At 34.8% G+C, this 24,922-nt stretch overlaps 1 protein-coding gene, 6 non-coding genes and 1 pseudogene across 7 annotated transcripts; 7 read left to right on the forward strand and 1 right to left on the reverse strand.

The window, feature by feature from the left end:
* Positions 1 to 3,266: 3,266 nt before the first annotated feature.
* LOC124933234 lies at positions 3,267 to 3,410 on the forward strand (annotated as a pseudogene).
* Positions 3,411 to 3,445: 35 nt separating this feature from the next.
* Positions 3,446 to 3,530, forward strand: LOC124933228. The gene has a single exon (XR_007098931.1). It is a non-coding gene; the product is annotated as a small nucleolar RNA U36a (small nucleolar RNA).
* Positions 3,531 to 3,549: 19 nt separating this feature from the next.
* On the forward strand, positions 3,550 to 3,642 carry LOC124933160. Its single transcript, XR_007098871.1, has one exon. It is a non-coding gene; the product is annotated as a small nucleolar RNA Z223 (small nucleolar RNA).
* Positions 3,643 to 3,695: 53 nt separating this feature from the next.
* On the forward strand, positions 3,696 to 3,811 carry LOC124933171. The gene has a single exon (XR_007098882.1). It is a non-coding gene; the product is annotated as a small nucleolar RNA Z278 (small nucleolar RNA).
* A 50-nt stretch (positions 3,812 to 3,861) lies between these two features.
* Positions 3,862 to 3,968, forward strand: LOC124933202. The gene has a single exon (XR_007098910.1). It is a non-coding gene; the product is annotated as a small nucleolar RNA snoR97 (small nucleolar RNA).
* Positions 3,969 to 3,989: 21 nt separating this feature from the next.
* LOC124933172 lies at positions 3,990 to 4,104 on the forward strand. Its single transcript, XR_007098883.1, has one exon. It is a non-coding gene; the product is annotated as a small nucleolar RNA Z278 (small nucleolar RNA).
* Positions 4,105 to 7,398: 3,294 nt separating this feature from the next.
* LOC124930060 lies at positions 7,399 to 7,917 on the forward strand. The gene has a single exon (XM_047470428.1). It carries the CDS (start codon positions 7,399 to 7,401, stop codon positions 7,915 to 7,917), a length of 519 nt encoding a protein of 172 aa, XP_047326384.1.
* A 10,142-nt stretch (positions 7,918 to 18,059) lies between these two features.
* Positions 18,060 to 18,133, reverse strand: TRNAN-GUU. The gene has a single exon. It is a non-coding gene; the product is annotated as a tRNA-Asn (tRNA).
* Positions 18,134 to 24,922: the final 6,789 nt, after the last annotated feature.

Consider the following 24,922-nt stretch of genomic DNA (forward strand, 5'->3'; position numbering starts at 1 on the left):
AATATTGGAATAATTCCAGAAAATCAAGACGATGTTGATCTCCTAGAGGTAAAAACTCAACAACCTCAAGAAAAAAGTATTATTGAAGAACAAGTGCCATTACGGCGATCCACAAGAGTAAGGAGAAGTACTATGTCGGATGAATATGTATTTCTCAAGAACATGATGACAATCTTGGCATTATGGAATATGATCCAATAAACTTTCATCAAGCCATAGATAGTTCTAATTCAGCAAAGTGGATTGATGCAATGAATGAAGAGTATAAATCTATGCAAGACAATAAAGTTTGGGAACTTGTCCCATTACCAGAAGGGGTGAAGCCTATTGGATGTAAATAGATTTTTAAAACCAAACGGGATTCTAAAGGTAATGTGGAAAAGTATAAAGCACGTCTTGTGGCTAAATGTTTTACTCAAAAATACGGGATTGATTATAAAGACACTTTTTCTCCGGTTTCAACTAAAGACTCTTTTAGAACAATCATGGCACTCGTTGCACATTTTGATATGGAGCTACATCAAATGGATGTAAAGACAACATTTCTCAATGGAGAAATTGATGAAACAATTTATATGGTGCAACCAGAAAACTTTGTGTTAGGAGATTCAAGGAATATGGTTTGCAAATTAAAGAAATCCATCTATGAGCTCAAACAAGCGTCTCGTCAGTGGTACCATAAATTTCATGAGGTAATTCTCTCATTTGGCTTTGGAGGGAATTTAATTGATGATTGTGTGTATCACAAATTCAGTGGGAGTAAACATATATATCTAATTTTATATGTTGATGACATGTTACTTGCCTCAAATGATATAGTCTTATTGCACCAAACTAAGACTTTTCTATCGAGAAATTTCGAGATGAAAGATCTACGTGAGACCTCATTTGTATTAGGGATCCAAATACATCAAGATCGTTCTCGAGGAATTCTTGTATTGTCACAGATGAGCTATATCAATAAAGTACTTAAAAGATATGGCATGCAAGATTGTAAATTAGGAAATACCCCGGTCGCTAAGGGAGACAAATTTAGTCTTCAACAATGCCCTAAAGGAAATTTGGAAATTCAAGAAATGCAAAAGATTCCATATGCTTCGGCAATTGGAAGTCTAATGTATGCTCAAGTTTTTACGCGTCCAAATATTGCGTACATAGTTGGCGTATTAGGAAGATATTTGAGCAACCCAGGTTTGGATCATTGGAAGGCAACTAAAAGGGTTATGAGATATCTAAATAGAACTAGAAGTTACATGCTCACATATCGGAGGTTGGATAATCTGACTCTTATTTTGCGGGATGCCAATATAGTTTAAGATCCACTTCGGGCTATGTATTCTTGTTGGCTGGTGGAGCGATCTCTTGGAAGAGTTCCAAACAGGGACTTACAACTTCCTCCACCATGGAAGCAGAGTTTGTAGCATGTTATGAGGCATCAAATCAAACAATATGACTAAAGAATTTTGTCACTTAGTTGCGTATTTTGAAAAGGATTGAAAGACCCCTTAGGTTATTTTGTGACAATAATTTAGCTGTGTTATATTCGAATAACAATAGGAGCTCGACTAAGTCAAAACATATCGATATAAAGTTCCTAGTTGTGAAGGAAATGGTACAAAGTTGTCAAATTTCTATAGAACACTTGGGTACAAACTCCATGATAGTTGATCCCTTGACAAAGGGTCTGCCGCCTAATGTCTTTCATGAACACACTACTAACATGGATGTTTTAGAGATGGATGATCTCTAGGTTAAGTGGGAGTTTGTAAATTTAGTTGTCTTTCAATTTGTTTTATGGATATTTATGTAATTCAGTTTCTGATCAGATAAAGTATTGTACGGTTTATTGAATTTTGTACAATAAAGTTAAGGTAGAACCAGTTGAAAATTGACATTAATAGATCACCTTGTATGTAATTTTTCATGCCACAAATTCATGATTAATCTATGTCATTTAGTCATATTGATATTTGTGAGCATTGAAGGTTTAGTTGTGATTGATATAACGAAGACCGCCTTGATCCTTGTTAATATGATTAATGGACGAGATTGTTAATGTTCTCGAAATCGATGACAATACTGTGCACAATAAGGATATATTATTCATTTTTTTTAAATATATATGTCCAGTGGGAGATTGTTAGAATTTAAAGGGACATTTATATATTTAAATGGATATATATGGTCATTGATTATAATAATTCAATATTATGTGATCTAAGGATGTTTGAGATTTGACTTAAGGACGTTATTGTTATGAATGTTAAATTGTGGATACCTTGCGGTATTTCTAATTTGATGAGGGGCCAAATTAGAAATTAGCATAATAAGACAGTTATGACGGTTATGGTCCCCAAAAGGCAGAAGAAATTATAAAAGGGAGATTAGTTGATAAAAAAAATAAGAACAAACTTATTTTTATCATACTCTCTCTCTCTCTGAATCCCCATCATCGGAGAAATAAGACTAAAGGATTTCTGCCATTTTTAAAGACAATCTCATCTAATCATGTCTAAGGAACCAGGGAACCAGGTATATATATTCCGCTTTTGTCTTTCATATCTCAGGAACAAAAATGAAGATCTAGGGTATTATAGTTTATGATTTACGTTTATTATGGAATTATTTTAATTAATTCCAACAGCTCGTGCTTATGGCTGTGTCGTTGTGTACGAAATGAGCACCATCGCCTCGATCGCTCATGGTTGTCTTCGTCGTTGTGTGGTTGTTTTCGCCGTTGTGTGTTAGGGTTTGAGTTTAGAAAGAAGGAGGAGAAGACCGAGAAAAAAGAGAACTAGAAAGAAAAAATGAGAAAAAATGAGGAAATTATAATAAATATTAAGGGTATTTTTGACTTTTCACGTGGCGTTGCGTGCGTCACGTGAAGGGGTATTTTCGTCCAAAAGGATATTTTTGCAAGGTTTGTGGGGGCACTTGTCATTTCCCCTGATTAAAGGCATTATAAGATCCTTTCATCAAATTTCCCATTTGATAAGGCTATTTCAATAAATTTAAACTTCTCAAATATTATAGCTTATCAAAGTAACGCATGCCGCATTGCCGCTTATCTTCTACAAAAGTTGCAAACCCACCGCCGCTAGGGTTTCTTTAGGTTTTCACAATCATCCCTATATAAAGTCGTTATCTCGTCTTCAATGATCCAAGCCTCCGCCTTTCTTTCTCAAACATGAGGTATAGAATACATATTAATGTTCATCTTTAACCTTTGATATCAATTCTTCCGTTTTTGTTTACTATCGTTATCTCTGCACGATCTCTCCCGGGCTTCTCAGAAAGATTTTGTATTGACGATGTAAGCCCCAATGATTGTGCTAGATATATTGCCGTCAAGTGTTGCAGTTTAGCATTTTTTGAATTGCTAATTTTGTGTCAAATCGACTGCTACATTTATATTTATTCAAATCTACGATCTTTATATGTTCCTTGGCTATGATTCAAAACTATCCGCGCTTCTGAGAGTAATCAATGAAGCATAAAATCACAATGGTTGAATTTCTTGATATGAGCCAATATTTATTATTGATTTTGAAATTGCTATGATGATATATCTTCAGCTTTAACGCCAGTTCTGCTTCAGAAAATTCGTGATTGATAGAGCTGCAAAATGTAACTGAGCTTTATTTTGTTTTTCAAAGATACTTCCTTTCTATATTTTGTATTATCATCTTCTTGTTGCCCCTGATGATATAATTCATGTTTTTGAGGTGTAGAAGATCTAGGACCCTGTTTTGCAGGGAGAACCTCCTTAGTGAACCTACATTTAAATGAGATTAATGAATTTAACTGAGGCTTATTTGTTCTAATATTTGTCAATTGAGTTTTACTATACTCTTAATCCTTATGAAATGGTGGATATAGGGTCTGAATAACTCATAAATTGGGTGTTGTCTATCAGCTTTTACCCTCAAAATTTCACGGGTTTTGAGTTAAATAACAGCACTAGATTTCTTAGTATTAAGATTAGTTTTGCCAATGATGCTATAATTCATTTAATTGAGGTGTTGATGATCCAGGACCCTGTTTACAGGGAGAACCTCCTTGGTGAATCTACATTCATATGATATTACTGAATTTTACTGAGGCTTAGCCATTGTTTAGAACAATTTCTAGAATCTACAGAATGATAGGTTATTTTTCAAATTTTGTGGGCCCATATAATGTAAATGGTCCTGGATCTGCTGTTACATTATGTGTGCCCTTAAATGTTATCTCTATCAAATTGAGCTAATAATTTACACATAAAATGTGGTTTGGGTCACCCCAATTTTTTTGTATGTAAAATAAGCTCACTTTGATGCCCTGTAAGCAGATCCTCTTCCGTTTCAAATAGCCTTTTTTCAGACATTGGATGTTTGCTGTTACATAATTAAAATTGCTTAATGCCAACATCAGACAAGTGTTTCTCCAAAAGGGTCACATCTGAGGGCACACATTTGTCTAACCGCAGATCCTCACCCGTCAGACATTGGAAGCTTGCTATTATGAATTAAAATTGCTTAATGCCAACTCTTAAAGTGATAAGTGAGCAAGCAATTGACTCAGGCTTTGTTGATTCTTAAGAATTACCCAAAAGATTTCATTTTATGCCTACAAATTGTGCTGAGAAAGTTTCCTAAATGCAGAGAAAAGATTAGATGCAGACAAATTATTACAAGAATGTTTTGTTGGGAAAGTATTAGTGACTGTAAACAAGTTGATTGATCTTAAATTTGTTGTTTCCATTGTGAAGGATTGGACAATCTATTGTACAAAATCATATTAATGTTTTTCCAAAAAAATCATATTAATGCAAGGCTACACTTTCTCCAAATTCTATATTGATGCCATGAGCCGAGATTATTCGAAAGGAGAAAACATAACTAAGGACTTTACAGATGAGACAAGCCAAACATTTTGGAAAAACGAACGAGAAACCGAGTGGCCAAAGAGATGAGCCAAAATTGATGGAAAGTCGATAATAAAATATATTCGATTTCTAAAGAGATTATGTAAAAGTGAAAAATTAATAAAAAAGGAAAAGAGTCTATTGGAGGAACAATGAAACATATTCCAATTGTAGCTAAGAAAGAAAAAAATGAAAGTCGACGAAGTAAATTTAACTAGAAACGGGTTAGACTTCCAACCGACGTTCATGAAGACTATCCCGAACATCAGCTAAGGGGGCATGAACGCCACAGCCGAAAGGACGAAATATTTAGATCCAAGTGCCACAAATGAAGAAGATAAACGCCAACATCTCCATCTGGTAGATACTCATGTATTCAATAGAGAATCGTCACACAATCCTTATACAGTTGAGCAAGGAGAATGTATCAGCAAACACGACTCTAGATGAATTGGTAGCCATGATCACCAAAAATGCGGAATGTCTAATGGACGGCTTCAAAGATATTGACTTATCAACATTTGGATCAAGTCACGCTAAAGCATTGTACATCTTAATTCACATAGAAAGAAAGACAATTTCGATGTCTCTAACTGAAAACGGATAAACATTGAAAATCTATCCTTGGAAGACATTATAGCGCATTTCAGTTCAAAAGGATAGAATCACTCTTTCTGACCTTTGCGTACGTGGATTCGATAGTTCGTAAAGGGAATTCATGAGAAACTTAAGAACAACCATCAAAGTGAAAGGTGTGCCTTTTGATACCGTTTTCTGCTTGATTGACATGCAACCCTCGTACAATGTAATTTTGGGTTGACCCTAGCTTCATCAAGCCAAAGGTGTCATCCACTCTACATCTAAAAGTGCGCTTCTACAACAAAGATAAGATAATCACTATAAAAGGAGAAGTGTATGTGGTTGAAGGACTAGGGGCATCACACGTAGGGTCAAATGTTGAGCTGAATGACTTTGAGATCAGCTCGATATTCATGACATGTAAGAATACTTCATCAGCTACCAATTTCCATATTTTTCGTTTTCCGATATGCTGTATGATGCGTAAGATGAATAATTTTATGGGAATGAGTTTATGTCCAAATGGTGAAGGCATTCCCACTCCGATAGACTTTGGCGTGAATAAGGAAAAGTTCGGACTCGAATACCAACAAACGAAACAAAGAGAACAAGGAGATGTAAAGCACTTGATCCGCATATTCCGATCTCTCCCATACTTAATGGTCACTTCGTTAGGGAATGAGGAGATATGTTTTGTTTTAACTTCCCCGAGCCTTTCATTAACCTTTTTTCTCTTAAACATTATCCTGCTTTTGAAATCTTTTCTGATTTCCCTTTTTAAATATAATCTCTATGCTTATGTGATTAGGAAAAAACTGGCGGACTAGAAGGACACGATCGAGGACCTATCAAAGCTCTTCGTGGAGGAAAAACCCAACCTCAGAGCAACAAAAGGAAGAACTAAGGAGGTTTCACCCCAAGGTGCCCAAGGGGAAACTCCAACAACATTAATACTCACTAATTCAGATGTTTTCGACGAAAAAGAAGATACTCATGCGTCTAAGAGAATATCCGATGGTACGAAGGCTTGCATTTTTTAGAGAGGAGGGATAATTTTAGAAGAGATTGTCTTAGATCGCTTATTTAAAAAAGTCATTCCTCTCTACCTCTTTCTAATCATGAACTTATAACCGATAATAATGTTTTTGTTAATGAAGAATTTGTTTATGAGTATACGCTTTGTTATAATGCATCATCTTATGGCCAAAGAAATGTCTTTTGAAATGAAACGTTATTTAGAAAATGAAAACGAAGTTGTCTCTTCAACCAAAAATCATTGAAGTCAAGCAAAAACTTTGACGCATGATAAAGAACTTGTTGATAAAGTGAAAGAAGAGGTGCAAAAACAATTGGACGCAGGATTCCTCGAGGTTGTCGAGTACCCCGATTGGGTTGCTAATGTCGTTCCACTAGCTAAAGAGAATGGGAAAATCCGAGTATGCATTGATTATCGTGACCTCAATAGGGAAAGTCCAAAAGATAACTTCTCATTACCTTACATCAATGTGTTGGTCGATCACGCAATCGATCATAGACTATTGTCATTCATGGACAGGTTCTCTAGATATAATTAAGTACTAATGGTGCCAAAGGATAAGATAATTACCACATTCATAACTACTATTCCTACATCGAATCATGAAATATCAACTACTATTAAACCCCAAGAAATGCGCGTTCAGAGTAACTGAGGAAAACATGTTAGGTTTTTAGATCACTCAAAGAGGCATATAGATAGACCCTGGAAAAATCGATGTCATCACAACCATGCAAGCTTCACGAAGTGAAAGAGAGGTTCGAGGATTCTTGAGGAAGATTTAGTACATCAGTTGGTTCATCATTAGGTTGACAATGACTTATGATCCATTGTTTAAGTTTCTCAAAATGAATCATGTGTTCGTTTGGGATGAGGCATGTCAACATGCTTTCTAAAGGTGAAGGATTACCTCAAGTCACCACCCATTTTTATGCTGCCAAAGTTGGGAGTGCCATTAATCTTGTACCTAATGGTAACAGAAAATGCAATGGGAAGCAAGCTTGCCCGAGAAAATAAGGATAAAGTCAAAGTGGCGGTCTACTACGTAAGCAAGAGGATGACGGCTCATGAACTCAATTGCTCATCAGTTGAAAATATGTGTTGGGCGCTTGCATGTGTAACTAAAAGACTAAAGCACTACATGCAAGCACATACGATCAAACATGTGTCAATGCTTGATCTGATCCTCTTTGTATTTCAACGAACTGCTATCCCAAAAATTAGCCAAGTGAATGATGATGATCTTAGAGTACGACATCACGTACATAGTGTGGTAGCTGACTTTCTAGTCGATAATCCCATTGATATCGAGGAAGAGGATGATTTATCATTTCCGGATGACGAGATTATGATAACTGAAAATGACTCATGGCGGCTCATGTTCGACGGAGTTTAAGGCAAACAAGGGTATGACATCAGAATTCTTCTCATAGATTCATCCAGAATGTATAACCCTACTTCGATAAAGCTTGAATATCCGATCACCAATAATAAAGCCGAGTATGAGGCATGCCATATAGGGATGAAACTTGCATACGAGAAAGGAGCCAGGGAATTAGAAGTGATCAATGATTCTAACCTTGTCATATGCCAAGCAAACCGTGAATGACAAGTGAAAGGAGAGAACTTGAAACCGTACCATGAGTATTTAATAAGATTGATCGGTAAATTTGAACAAGTTACTTTCCCTCACGCCCCGAGGTGTTAGAATCGATTCACAGATGTTTTGATTACACTTGCCGCTATGACCCAAATTCCTGAAGGAGTTAAGATCAAGCCAATCAAGATTTGTCAAGAGATGAAAAGGGCATTCTAGAAGAAGCTAATAGCCAACAACGATGTAACTACAGAAGCATGGTATAAACCACTCCAAAGGTACATCTAATATGGAGAACATTCGCCTCATTTCTAGAAAAAGGAAAGATGAGCCTTGCGCCAATACTCCACCAACTATATTTTCATGGAGGAGAAACTCGTTAGGAAATGATTCGACGATCAGAACATGCTTTGTGTGGACCAAGATTAGTCAAAGAAGATCATGAATGAAGTGTATGTAGGCACATGTGAACCACATATGAACGATTATCCTTAGCCAAGAAGATACTTCGTTTGGGTTACTATTGGTAGAAATTGGAACTCGATTGTGTGTCATATGTCAAGACTTTTCATTAATGCTAGATATATGCCAATTTGAAATATACCCAACGTCATTGTTATACAACATGACATCACCATGACCTTTCTTGACATGGGCATAAACATTATTGTCAAGATATTCCCACACGCCTCAAACAGTCATGAATTCATCCTTGTGGTCATAGACTACTTTACTAAATGGGTCGAAGTTGCCTCATACAAAGTATTGAAGTCATCACATGTAGCCAAATTCATTCGAAACAATATCATTTATTAGTATGGTGTGTCGCACTCTATGATCTAAGATAATATACGACATTTTCAAGGAGGGGTGTTAAAGGTGCTTGAAAGAGTTCAAGATCCAACACCATAAGTCGTCACCCTATAGGCCACAAACAAACGGAGCAACTGAAGCGACCAATAAGAATATGATCACGATCATCAAGAAGATGACTCATAGTTATAAAGATTGACATGAAAGCTTTCGTATGCTCTTTGGGGTTATCGAATAACGGCTAGAACGTCAACCGATGAAACACCATTCTCCCTTGTCTATAGAATGGATGTCGTCCAACCAATCAAGATCGAACTTCCGACGTTGAGGGTGCTTCTAGAAAGACATATTGTCGAAGAAGATTAGGTTAAGGCTCATTATGATCAACTGACATTGATGGAGGATAAACGCTTGAACGCTTTGTACAAAACGCAGGCTTATCATAAGAGGATATCAAACACATTCAACAAGAAATTAAAGCCTAGGAATCTTCGTGAAGGAGATTTGGTTTTAAAAAAGACACGAAAATTGTTGGATCCAAGGGGAAAGTTCCAACCTCAATGGGAAGACCCATTCATGATGAGGAAAATATTATTTGGGGGCGTAGTCCACATCGCCACGATAAATGGAAAAGATTTTTCTACACCAACCAATGCACTCAAAAAGTACTTTGCTTAAATACAAACGAGAGGGGTATGATGTGAATATGTTGGAGGATCAAGAACTAACATACATGTGTTTCACCATTTTCTAAAAAAAAAAGCCTTGAGGATCTTCCTAAAATGTCTAAATGATTTAAAATAAAAAAGAGAATAAAACCCTAGTTCACACTAGGGGTATTAAAAAAATAAAAAACAAAAGAATAACAAAAACAAAAAAAACTAACAAAAAAGAGTGAATAAAACCCTCGTTCACACTAGGAGCATTTTCAAAATAAAATCGACATTCTTGTGCTTTTGAACTACGTTTCGACATGATTCCTCTCTCAAGAGGATACATAGGCAGCCTTGTCTTGAGGACCGGTTATAACCATTTGTTTTTCCAAAAAATATAGTGTCAAGAAAGGTCGTCAAGATCCCTCTCTCAAAAAAAGGAAGACAAGAAAAAATAATAAAATGAATTTTAGAAAATAAGTACGAGTCGAGTCGAGATGAGTGTGTTCCTTCGACGATCATTCCAAAAGTAACTCTCTAATTTCCTAGATTGTTCGATGAAAGGATATCTAATTGAATTGTTTCGTGTACTCACGATTAATTCCAAAAAAAGAAAAAGAGAAACTTGTGGAAAAAATCAAAGTTAAAGCTCAAACCGCGTGAATAAAGAATATTGTTTTGCTTCCTAAAAGAAAAGAAAGAAATGTTTCAAAAAATGGGAGATAACTCGAAACTCTAGGCTTGAGAAAAATAATAATAAATGAGTCAAAGTAGTTATCAAGGTTGACACTTTGAAATCACCACTGTGTGTTCATCTAGACTCTTGTCTTTATTGCCCAAAAGCAAGTGTGAGTGTATTGATTCTATCAGATATACTAATGCTACTAAAAAAGAGAAAAAAGAGCTTCCTTCATTATTGAGATTTATCTCACATAGCTCGTCTTTAGACCATAAAAACTTGAGATCAATACATCGTATTCATCAATCTACATAATAATGAAAACATTTTGGCTATCTCACACAGCTGGTCTTCAGACCATAATAGCCTGAGCTTAATACATCATTTTCATCGGTTCGAAAGATGGCGCAAACCTCGTGCAACGTTTCATAATGCCTTGAAATCCATGCCTAGATCAGACACTTGCATCACCATTCAACACCTTGATTAGAGTTAAATGTCAATCCTACCATGTTTCCCAAACGAAGAACGGCGAACATATTTCAAGATTCAAATCCCTTGACAAGGAAATTAATGAGCAAGTGTGAGTGTATTGATTCTATCAGATATACTAATGCTACTAAAAAAGAGAAAAAAGAGCTTCCTTCATTATTGAGATTTAAAATCATCACATAATGCTCACCCAAACTCTCGTCCTGATTGCTAAAATCAAGAGCATATGTGTATCGATTCTATAAAATATACCGGGTCGCTAAAAAAACAATATATATATATATATATATATAATACTAAAAGTGGACGAGACATTGAAATCATCACTCAATATTATTTAGACTCACGTCTTGATGTGCCTCAAAAGTAACACGAGTGTACCGATTCTATCAAATAGTATCCCTAGTATAATGAGAGTTCTCTAAAGCCGAAAATGATGAAAAATCTCTCAAAAAAATATAATAAAGGAAGCGGGATGAAATTCCAAAGCACGTGGCGCAGCGTAGAAGTTTGATTAAAACGTCAAAAATGATATTTGGGAAGAAATTTCTCTTTCACAAAAAAAACTTTTCAAAACGTGAGAACATGGATTCGATGGCATTATTGATAACATTCGCGTTGAACAAAAATATAAGAAAAATTGGCCTCCTTTTGAGACGGTCCAAAATCGACACTCGTAGTGAGACTCCAAACATGTTTTGATTCAGAATTTGTTCTAAAACGAGAGAGATCAAGACACTCCTTAACTTGCAATAAAAAAGAAAAAATAGTGAAAGATCGTAGACAAGTGCTAGGGCATTTTCCAAAAATCATAAAAAGAGAAAAAAAATGTGAAAAAAATACCCTTAGACAAGTGATAGGGGAATTTTCTAAAAAAAAAAAAAAAGTCTTGCACTAGGGGAATTTTTTCCAAAACTGAAAAAAATGAAGCCCTCAAATCATTCACTAGAGAAATTTTTCAAAACAAATGAAGAGTCGAAGTCTTCAAAACAAAAGCAAAAAGAAAAAAAACCTAAAGTCTTTCACTAATGGCATTTTCAAAAAAAAAAAAAGAATCGAAGTTTTCAAACAAAAATAAAACCCAAAATCATGATTAAAAATGTTTCCTTCAAAAAAAAAAATAAAGTGGTCACGACCCGAAAAATTAAAACAGATGATGAACAATCTGAGACATTTTTTTTAGGATTATACGTTCCGAGTTCCTTGTTTCTCAGCTTTTATGAGATTTGTACACCAATAACCAATAAAAGATGTCTTTGTACAGAAGCGCCCCCGAGGCATGAAGTAGTTAGAAGATTAAGCAGTAAATCACTCATTGTGAAAATGACGCAACCTAAACCACCCTTGTGTGATCAGGCGCTTGGCTCCCCGAACTACGCAATCACAATAAAATAAAATTGTTTTGACATCAATCTACCAAGTTGACACAAACATCTGACTATCTCATGAATTCTGTCACGTAACTTGAACTAACTACTCAGACTAATTAGATACACATCCGATTGTGATGTTAATATGATGTAGTCGCCCATCTGAGGAAGGGCGCCCACCCTCTGGCTATCTACACAACTGGTCTATAGACTATAGTGGGGTACGGTTAATATATTTGGTTTTCCAATCGATTAGAAAGATGATGAAAACCCCATTGACTATTTCACCCAGCTGATCTACGGACTATATATAGTAGCGTGAACTTAATGTATATAAGACATCCACCCGCACAAGGATACAAAACTTTTTGACTATCTCACATAGCTCGTCTTTAGACCATAAAAACTTGAGATCAATACATTGTATTCATCAATCTACATAATAATGAAAACATTTTGGCTATCTCACACAGCTGGTCTTCAGACCATAATAGCCTGAGCTTAATACATCATTTTCATCGGTTCGAAAGATGGCGCAAACCTCGTGCAACGTTTCATAATGCCTTGAAATCCATGCCTAGATCAGACACTTGCATCACCATTCAACACCTTGATTAGAGTTAAATGTCAATCCTACCATGTTTCCCAAACGAAGAACGGCGAACATATTTCAAGATTCAAACCCCTTGACAAGGAAATTAATGAGCAAGTGTGAGTGTATTGATTCTATCAGATATACTAATGCTACTAAAAAAGAGAAAAAAGAGCTTCCTTCATTATTGAGATTTAAAATCATCACATAATGCTCACCCAAACTCTCGTCCTGATTGCTAAAAGCAAGAGCATATGTGTATCGATTCTATAAAATATACCGGGTCGCTAAAAAAACAATATATATATATATATATAATACTAAAAGTGGATGAGACATTGAAATCATCACTCAATATTATTTAGACTCACGTCTTGATGTGCCTCAAAAGTAACACGAGTGTACCGATTCTATCAAATAGTATCCCTAGTATAATGAGAGTTCTCTAAAGCCGAAAATGATGAAAAATCTCTCAAAAAAATATAATAAAGGAAGCGGGATGAAATTCCAAAGCACGTGGCGCAGCGTAGAAGTTTGATTAAAACGTCAAAAATGATATTTGGGAAGAAATTTCTCTTTCACAAAAAAAACTTTTCAAAACGTGAGAACATGGATTCGATGGCATTATTGATAACATTCGCGTTGAACAAAAATATAAGAAAAATTGGCCTCCTTTTGAGACGGTCCAAAATCGACACTCGTAGTGAGACTCCAAACATGTTTTGATTCAGGATTTGTTCTAAAACGAGAGAGATCAAGACACTCCTTAACTTGCAATAAAAAAGAAAAAATAGTGAAAGATCGTAGACAAGTGCCATGGCATTTTCCAAAAATCATAAAAAGAGAAAAAAAATGTGAAAAAAATACCCTTAGACAAGTGATAGGGGAATTTTCTAAAAAAAAAAAAAAAGTCTTGCACTAGGGGAATTTTTTCCAAAACTGAAAAAAATGAAGCCCTCAAGTCATTCACTAGAGAAATTTTTCAAAACAAATGAAGAGTCGAAGTCTTCAAAACAAAAGCAAAAAGAAAAAAAAACCTAAAGTCTTTCACTAATGGCATTTTCAAAAAAAAAAGGATCGAAGTTTTCAAACAAAAATAAAACCCAAAATCATGATTAAAAATGTTTCCTTCAAAAAAAAAAATAAAGTGGTCACGACCCGAAAAATTAAAACAGATGATGAACAATCTGAGACATTTTTTTTAGGATTATACGTTCCGAGTTCCTTGTTTCTCAGCTTTTATGAGATTTGTACACCAATAACCAATAAAAGATGTCTTTGTACAGAAGCGCCCCCGAGGCATTAAGTAGTTAGAAGATTAAGCAGTAAGTCACTCATTGTGAAAATGACGCAACCTAAACCACCCTTGTGTGATCAGGCGCTTGGCTCCCCGAACTACGCAATCACAATAAAATAAAATTGTTTTGACATCAATCTACCAAGTTGACACAAACATCTGACTATCTCATGAATTCTGTCACGTAACTTGAACTAACTACTCAGACTAATTAGATACACATCCGATTGTGATGTTAATATGATGTAGTCGCCCATCTGAGGAAGGGCGCCCACCCTCTGGCTATCTACACAACTGGTCTATAGACTATAGTGGGGTACGGTTAATATATTTGGTTTTCCAATCGATTAGAAAGATGATGAAAACCCCATTGACTATTTCACCCAGCTGATCTACGGACTATATATAGTAGCGTGAACTTAATGTATATAAGACATCCACCCGCACAAGGATACAAAACTTTTTGACTATCTCACATAGCTCGTCTTTAGACCATAAAAACTTGAGATCAATACATCGTATTCATCAATCTACATAATAATGAAAACATTTTGGCTATCTCACACAGCTGGTCTTCAGACCATAATAGCCTGAGCTTAATACATCATTTTCATCGGTTCGAAAGATGGCGCAAACCTCGTGCAACGTTTCATAATGCCTTGAAATCCATGCCTAGATCAGACACTTGCATCACCATTCAACACCTTGATTAGAGTTAAATGTCAATCCTACCATGTTTCCCAAACGAAGAACGGCGAACATATTTCAAGATTCAAACCCCTTGACAAGGAAATTAATGAACACCGAAATCGGGGTATCATCGATCATCGATCATGTGATTGTCAACTTTTATTTAACCATCATTTTAATACTTTCTAAATAAATATATAAAAATGAGTCTCAATGAGATTATAAATTAGGTTATTTATAGCGTTGGGGAACAGACAAACAAAAGGGGCTCTTGCGCTCGCCATTGACAATAGGCAGTACCATTCTTCGAGCCTTTGCTACTCGCTCACATGTATTAGCATTTTATTTTATTTCATTACATTTTAGATTTAGGAACATGACATAAATGCATTTCTTAGGAACATAATAATACATAACTAGACACATGTTTATGTATGGATTTATCTTTAGACGAATACCCTAAAATTGAACAAATAAAGTGTAAAATAATATTATTTTAAATGACCAAAAGTTTAAAGTAGAGACTGTAATGTGATAGGCGTGATATATAGCGTGAGACCCATTTCTTACGTGTAACCAAGCACCGAACCATTAACAAAATCTCTAAAATGCGTTTGAACATGTAAAATATTTTTCTTTCCTAATTTCTCGAGTAGTAAATTAGGTGACGACTCTAAAATAGTCAAAGCTAGTCTAAATCGATATTTTTAAATACACACTAGTCAAGTCTACTATTTTGGTTCCTCATCTCTCTCGAGACTAAAGAGGAATGTGAGTTATAAGGTGCGACTATCGAGTAACGAAAATTCTTTTCTCGAGAAGGGTCGATTTTTGGCATTACGACAATGATACAAATAAATGAAATAAACTAAATGTATACAAAGAATGAAATCACATAATTTGATGGTTGATTCAAGGCATGTGTTAAACACATTTCCCTTAAAACAATATCATCGTCTTCTCTTGTGTTGAAGCTTATTGCATATGGCCGTCTCCCAAAATAAAATGAATCTAGTAATGATTATGCACTAGTATCACTACGCATTGAACATGACCAATGTACCTAAATTAGCACCAAGTTTAAACGGAAAATATCGAGCGAAAACTCGAAAAACACTCAGAAAATTAAGGAAATGACTTTTGGAATTCTAGAATGAGAAATAAAAGATGATCTAGTGAAAGAATTAAGGTAAAGTGATATATATAGTTGGAAATTAAACCATCAAAATGAATCCAACAATTATTAATTCATCATCCAACGATTGACATTTCTTGCCTCTTCACAAAGTTTCAACTGGTAATAATTATCAATTGATAGAAACAATAAACTCATAATTGTTATAATTAAAATTAACAATATTAAATGTATTCAATATTTGTTAATTAACATTCAAGGAATTATTGTTAATTAAATAATTAACAAATTTATTTTTATTTGAATTAAATTTGTTTAAATTCTCATTTTTATTTAATTAATTGAATTAGTTTAATTCCAATAATCCCTACATTAATAGAAACTGGAAGATTAATCTGATGAAATGTTCAACAGTTAAATCTTACATAAGATAGGTTGATGTAACCCTTTGAACATTCACTTATGAAATCATATAACTTATGAAATCATATAACTTTACTGGCTGGTTAGGAGACACAATATCCTTAAACTATTTTGAGTTTTGTGTAAATGATTACACACTTTCACATGGAATTCTTTCTGATACATGACAAACTCTCATGTTTGTGTTCATTTTAGCCATGGAACACACATATGTTTATGTGGAGAGCATCTAGAATTAAGTCGTGCAATTCCTTCAAAGTGGCCTCATGTCTCCCTCTCATAGGTGATCTCTTTGTTCATAAAGAATCATTAAAAACAATTTGCTTATCCTCGTCAAAATATATATTCTTTATATGATTAATCCTCAATAATAATCTTTCAAGTCAATACAATTATGTTGCCTCAATGAACCTAGTTCCTAGGATCTTCAGTCTTCATACATTGTATTTTCTTTCATACCAACTTATAGTAGGCTCATGTCTTAAAAGATTTCAAACTAACTATATATTAAATAATTTGATTAATGGATCCACAATAATATATTTGACTAACATAATCAAATAATGATAACTCTATTAGAGATTATAGTTTAATGACATTATGTCTAAGACGTTTATGTCTAGTTGTCATTTACTCTAAGTTTGTCTAATTTCAAATTATTATCACAATAATTAGAAATTTTTGTTGATACATTCTTAGAGACTCTTAGAATATATTCTAATAAGAAGTATAGTCATTTATATATGATTATCATTTAAATATTCTTTTATGAAAATATATATTTTACTTGATTAATTAGTAGAAAAAATATTCTGTCAACGTGTAATAATTATATATATTTCATAGAAATATTTAATTTTTCGACAAATATCAAAAAGTTATTAATATAAATTATATCGTTTAATCTATCCATCATCCTTAGAAGATTTTTATACGTTTATTGCACTTTCAAGTGTAAACATATTCACTTGTAGAAGTATTGTATTTCATTTAATAATATTAATATATCATTTGATAATATCATGATATATTGTGTAGTGCAATTCACATCCTTAATTGATTTAATTGTTTTTTTATCGTACCTTCTAACGATAAAAATATCATACAAAAAGACACGTAATGAAATAACCACTTTTATTTTCTTTAAGATATTCACAATTGTCACATATTGTTGTCTTTTCTATGATGATAATATACTATCGAGTAGCTTACCTAGCTTAATTTGAGCTGATTAAATGATAAGCAAATAGATTTGATTTTTACCAGAATTTGAAGAATGCAGAAAATGTAGTGTCCAAGAAACATATTGTTGGAAGAGATGCAACTTTGATGCAGATAAATCAAGGCACAACATCAACAGGATCATCAGATCCACCACCTCTTATCTGACATAAAGGCTCATATGGACACTCAACTTCTTCTGCCCTATCATTTTTCACAAAACATTATCAAATTAGTGAGATTATTAATAGTTTTTTAACCAGGTTTATTTCAATGAGAATCAAATTTGAGGCCTGAACCTCTAAAGGTTGGTTCTTTCTTTATAAATTTTTGAATAACTGTAGTGCAGCATCAATTCCGCTATAGTGGAACTGAAGGTCGAGCATGGCTTTGCTTGCCACAATCCGAACTAACGACCTTCCCTTCAAGTCCCGAAATGGACTAATCTGTTCAGTCAATTGATCCCGCATTAGCAAAACATATTGGAAAAAAAAAATTGTGGATGAGAAATGTAGTATAAATATCATTAATGTATAGAAAGTTATAAGATTTTTTTGAAAAATAATTAAAATAAAACGCTAGAAGAAGGGGTTGAACCTTCGACCTTGTGGTTAACAGCCACACGCTCTAACCAACTGAGCTATTCCAGCTTATGCTTAAAAATATTGAAAAATATTAACATACAGAATCATTGAATTGTTTTAATTTAATTTTTAACATGTTCAGAGACTAGCTCTAACTGACATTAAGCCACTGGAAAGAAAATAGGGCAACAAACAGTATAGTTATAGAAAGTAAAGAAGAAAGTTATAGTGAATGAGAAACAATCTATTTCTGGTTGTGTAATTTTTTGTTGAGGTGAGTTGATGCATGGCTTAATCACCAGCCCATCAAAAATAATCCTATTGTATAGAAAGTTATAAGTTTATTATATGGTAGTTATGTTTCAGTTATGATTATTCCACAAAAAACACATATCACAACACTTACTATATTTATGTATTGAGAAAGCTTCATAGCAACTTGAGTTAATGTTCTGATGCAGCTGGTTATCAGGATTGCATTATGGCTAAGATTAAACCTGATATATGAAATTTTCTAGATAAACAAACTTAGCTTAATTTTTCACCCCATTACATACAGAACAAATAATCAGCTCCATACCTGTCTAGTTGGATAATGTGGTCAATCCGCTTAAGAACCCCATTAATTTCCAGTGTTATCATTACGCTGAATTGAAACAAGGAAAAGAGATCAAAACGTTAGAACCCCATTAATTTAAATTAATTTTCTTGCTTGCCTTATTTTTTACTTTATGAAGAGAGTTTTGAGATCACCATTACTCAGTTACAAAATACTAATGGATATAATCTAATGGCATGGACAATGTATTTTCTCCAAATTTATGCTAAGACAGACAACCATAGAAAAGAAAGAAGGCCTAAACAATAAGTACAAATTGGATCATCGTATGAATAACTTAAGCTTTCAATGTATGGTTTAAGAATTAAATTCTATGCTCTGAAGAAAATATGGGTTAACAATGTAGCAACATCTTACAAGGCCAGAGAAATTCAATTAGGCTCAGCTTTATAGCCATCAGATTTCGAAACAAGAAAGCAGGTCAATTCATCAATGTCAACTTAATTAACTCAATTTGTGTACACTTTTGTTTCTCTAATTGTATTTGACAAAGAAAACACCCATATTTGTTTTACATATAACTCAACCTTTAGAAACTGATGACTAATGATCTCAAAACAGTAATTTAATCAGGATCCGTAACCATATGAGAAACATAGAAAATACTGTTTCCAAATAGATTCGTTATATTGTATTTTCACAAATGCATCAAGTACAATCATTTTGAAATTGAGGGGAAGAAAAGCAGCTAGTCATTTTCCAGATTCCCAATGCAGCTTTCCCCCATTTGGAAACATTTTTATTTTATATTTGGATCCAGATAAAGAAATGTTTGGAAACTATATTGAGTCAGAGTCTTTATTTCTGTTTATGTATATCCAGATACAGAAACATATTCAAAATGTGTTTTACAATCATACAAATCATTATGATTTGATTAATTTTTAGTAGAAGAGCAAAAACTTCAGCTAGTTATAATTTGTCTGTGGACAGAGCCACTTGAGGCAGATTGCATACCTTCAAAAGTTGTAAAATGAACTCCACAGCCTCTGGTGGGCTTTTCGTATCTGCTACTCTAACCATGGAAATGGCATTTGGAATGGCCTGGACAAATCAAGTTGTTTCTTTGATATCATTGCCTAAACAATTCAGCATAGAAGAACAAGATAATCCAATTCACAGGGTTCATTCCTCAATAAATTAAACTTAGATGGGTACAAAACCTTTAAGGGTTTCAAAAAATCAATAATGTTTATGGAACAAACCCTACAATGGATGCATGTAATAAATCATTTCCACAGTTAGATCACAAGAAGATCCTTACCCACATTTGTATAGGTTGGTAGAGGTGAATTTAAGCAAGATACTCCATTTCTGGATCTGCTCTAAGCCAAAAAATTTGGAAAACCACACTGCAGAAACATTCAAAACCTCAATTTTACTTATTCTTTAACAAACAACCTTTATAGAAACCTGTCAAGCAATTACATATTTAGATCCCTAATGTAAGTCTGGTAGGGAAACACCTCCACCGTCTCCAACAGATTTTAAAATCCTTTTTCTTGAATGATATTTTATTTTGAAGAGCTTCAATGTATCTCCATACATTGGTAAAATAGGATGATCATAATACATGCCATCTATGTCATAAACCCTTATGCTCATCAATCCAGGCCATTCTATATTGCTTTCTTTGCTCCTGGTGGAGCTGTGCAACCACACAGCATAGCTAATTTAATCATGATATTCTTTTTGCAATAGGAATATCCCATCCTAATTAGCAGGAAAAATGAATATAATGAGATCAATGTCTTGCTTTAAAATTCCCATACTAGTCTTGTTTCAAGCTACACTCTTGGTAGGAGAGTATCATGGTTGCAAATTATTGAGTAATAAATAGGATCAGGCACTACTATGACCAATGAAAGGAAAACATTTACTGATTTTTAACAACAATAAGTTTTTCCATTATTTCATGCTTTCAAGCAATCACAATACATTTGTATAGAAAGTACATTGCCCCTTCCTGGTGCTATGCCAGACATGAAATACAGCGGAACTTGAGGAAATTTCATCACAGGCTGAAATCAATGTCCAAATTTAGAAATACTATACCATTACTTCGATGGAACAGCGAGCCACATATAAGATTATTGCTAAGAGATTACAGAAGTATAGGAGGACAAAATGCATGCGAGTTAGCCCAATACCTAATCACATCTGTATGAACAGCTCTTTCTTCAAATAAAAGTAGATAGATCATATAGATCTGTCAATATTACTTAAAGGATGAATGCAGAAGATTAAAAGGTTTCTCTATGATTCCAAATGATGAATTGCTATATTATATTCATTTCTAGGTGATAGGAGAGGTAGGAAATTAATCAAATTTAAGATAAATAAATCACCTTGTTTGTACTTAAAGTCCGCAAAGAATGGTCGGTCTATGTTGATGGCAAGACAATTGTTTGCAAAATCTGCACATTGAGAAATAAAACCACATCCACATGAAACAATTTTGCATGAACAAATAAAAGAGAGAAAAACAATTTTGCCATGTGCATGTTGATTACCACCCATCACAGATTTATAAACAACCTTATTCACTAAAATGAAGAGAATATTGAAAATCAAAATAGGAACGCTTCTTCTTTCTCATGACCCAAGAGCATACTAATGTTTTTACAACTTTAAAACATTGCTAAGGTCTATAAAATTTGGGAATTCAAAATTCATTCTGAAAAATTAACTTGACCAACATGAGTTGGCTGGCGTGTTTGATTCTGAAAATTTTACACCATGATCGAATAAAATAGGAAGTGTTTTACCAAAAAATTTAAAAATAAATAAATCTGCAGCATTTATGTTTAGATATAAGAATACAAAAGGACAACACAACTTTTTTACGAGAAGCCATCAAATCCTGATACTACCCTAACTAAAACTTGCTAAGAAAATCCATCTCACTACAAACAAAACAATTTTGAATATGTTGATCGAAAAAGGTACCTCGTGTGTAGAACATGAACAACAAATAGCAAACAGAACACCACTGAAAAGATTCTTACTTTACAAAAGGACTCAGGACCCATTTGCTTCTCTAGCATTTTAAGGACTGCCTGCCACCTACAAGCATAAATGAGTAAACAACAAATACATCATGAAAGAATATTAATAATGGAGAAAAAGAAGGCTGGGACTAAAAGCAAACTTTTCTTCTTTCTTGTTTTCTAATAACCAACAAGTTGTCCCAGATTTTCAAGAAAATAATATTAAAGAGTTTTGAAATGAGAAAATGAAGCAGAAAACAGACACCAACCCGTAGATTAGTCGCTTGTCCATATCGATTGCGAGGCATAGCTTTTGATGCCGGAGAACTTCTTCTGAAATGTCATCAGGTTTCTTCTGGTCTTCAACCTTGGGCTTACAATGCTTCACCATCTCTGAATAACAGAAGAAAAGCAGCTACATTCTTTTTCATTTTATACTGAAAAACCAGTTAGACTTACGAGGGAAATTTTACAAATGTCACTAATAATTACACTCTCTAGGTAAATAACGGGAAATTTGAGGGAATGACACTAAAGAGGGGCCTAATTACGGATCGTAAGGACTGATAATTTTAATAGCGCTGGTGATCCCTATTTTTTTTTCTGACGAAAATGCTCCTATTGCGTCACGCACCCTCCAGTTGCGTGACGCACCCGAGGGCATTGAGAAAAGTCCACAATGCCCTTACTATATAATTAAAAAAAATCCAGTTTTCCCCTTTCTTTTCATTTCTTTCTTTCTTGTTCTCTTTCTTCACTTCCCTTTCTCCTCCTTCTCTCTAAAAAGGACAACCATCGACGATCCCCGACGAAGACGGCGGAATCCCAACGAAGGAGATGTCTCTTTCTGCTACTGATATTCTTCCTCCTTCCTTTATTTCTCTCTTTCGACGCTTTGTTTGTTAGGGTTTAGTGATTAGGGAATGAGTAGGTGAATGTCACCGTTGCAGCGGAATTCGGGTGCGTCATGCAGTTGCATAACGCACTTGCGTTACGTAGTTGCGTTACGCATCTGCGTAACGCACCCCAGACCATTTATAGCTATTACTTGCATTTCATTGTTACGGTGTCTCTCGATTGATACTATCATTTTTTTCAGTTGCAGCTGAAGTATTTGCTGACGTATTTGTTGTGTACAATGGAGAGTGGCAAATTGCAGTCAATGGTACCAGGTCTTTCTCTGCACAATCATGCAAAACTATGGATATACCCCAATGTACTACATTTGCTGAATTAGTTGATATAATCTATGAGACGATTAACGTGCAAAAGTTTGCATATGATTTAGTGATTAAAGTCATGTATGATCCTTCTGCAAAACTTCCCCCTGTTGTTATTGAGGGAGATAAAGACGTGGCCATGTATTTATCACGGTTGATATCGGGTCGAACTTCGTCATCTTCGTCACCACTTTGTGTCTCATTAGTAGAGAAGTACCCAAGTCAAGATAGTACACTACCAATCATTACTTAAAAACTATACCTAGCGTTGTTTCTCGAGTTGTTTCTTAACAGATTTTATTTGAAAGTGAAAATGAAGGAGGAGGAGAAGAAGATGAACGGGCTCATCATGAACTGATTAATTATGAACGGGTTAGTGACTTCCAAGCTACTACTAGTCCTGCATCAGCAATTGCACGCACGCCGCACCGGTCAATACCTACACCATCTAGCGCAAGAGCGTCAATGAGTACACCATCTAGTGCAAGTGGGTCAATGGGTACACAATCTAGTGCAAGAGGGTCAATGGGTACACCATCTAGTGCAAGAGCGTCAATGGGTACACCATCTAGTGCAAGACCATCAATGGGTACACCATCGATAGACCCGACAGACGTATCACCGACAGACCCTTCATTTGCATTGGCGTTAACTAGTGAAACCGTATTGGAAGTCGGTACGTTATTTGATACTAAAAAAGAACTTCAACTGACGCTATATAAATATGCGATAACTTATCATTTTGATTCAAAGTGAAAAAGTCTCGAAAACATCTTTGGTATGTGAAATGTATGGATGAGACATGCAAGTGGAGCCTACGTGCTGTGAAAGGTAAGTTTTCCGAGATGTTTGAGATTCGGAAATTCAATCGACAACACTAATGCTCAGTTTTGTCGAGGCCGGAGAAAAAAATGCAAACACCGGCATGGGTTATTGGGCAGTGCATGAAGGGTAAGTACATGGACCATCACCATAACCACTTGCCTAAGAAAATAATTGAAGACATGCAGTCACCTTATGGGATGTTTTTGACTTATAATAAGGCTTGGAGGGCAAGGGAAACGACTTTAACGGCGGTGCGAGGAACGGTAGAGGATTCCTATGGAAAATTGCCTTCATACCTATACATGTTGGAGAAGAATAATCCGGGTACCATAACAGATATTCAGACAGACGAGCTCGGCCACTTCAAATATATGTTCATGTCTCTAGGCTTCTCAATTAGGGGTTTCAAAGCCTTCTGTCGTCCCGTATTGTGTGTTGATGCAAGTTTTCTCAAGCACAAGGTGGGAGGTCAACTATTGGTGGCTGTTGCATTGGATGCCAATGAGCAACTGTATCCTGCTGCATTCGGATGCCAATGAGCAACTGTATCCTGATGCCAATGAGCACTTCAAGGTTTTCACTACGTGACGCAGTTGCGTGACGCAACTGCGTGACGCAACTGCGTGACGCAACTGTGTAACTTAAGGCATTAAAATAATTGTGTAACATGGTTTACATTAGTGCAGAACCTATTACAATAACATATATAACATCAACAACGTTTGATATCATTAAATCAACCATATTACAAAGGTTTGGGATTAACATTACAAAAATTTGATATCAGTACAAAAGTTTCATAAATAACACCTATGGATCTACAAGTCCATGAAATAACCTCACCGTCCACTTTTCTCTCCAAACTTTCATCTCATTTTAGGTCACTTCTGCTAGATTCAGGTTTGCAGTCAAGTACTCTATATACATTAGTACAAAGACACCACAATCTCCACTCTTAGTTGCTTTGGGAACTTCTGACTCTGGAAGTCTTGTGTATGGCAAAACGGAATCAGGGTTAAGCAGAGGAAATCTTTGTTTATCTTCAAGAGGCAATGCCTTGTCAAATATAACCGGAATCATTTCTCACATCGGTAGCACAAATTCATCAAGATTAGCATAACATCCAGGATCGCAGTCATATACGTCTACGCGCCATTGCTGTAGACGGACAACACAAAGTATCCAGTGGACGTCTTTGATG

This window comes from Impatiens glandulifera, chromosome 3 (assembly GCF_907164915.1).
Source record: "Impatiens glandulifera chromosome 3, dImpGla2.1, whole genome shotgun sequence".
NCBI classification, from domain to species: domain Eukaryota; kingdom Viridiplantae; phylum Streptophyta; class Magnoliopsida; order Ericales; family Balsaminaceae; genus Impatiens; species Impatiens glandulifera.

Excerpts from the sequence above, each read along its gene's own strand:
- LOC124930060 (XM_047470428.1), top strand. The coding sequence starts at position 7,399 with ATGTCAACATGCTTTCTAAAGGTGAAGGATTACCTCAAGTCACCACCC.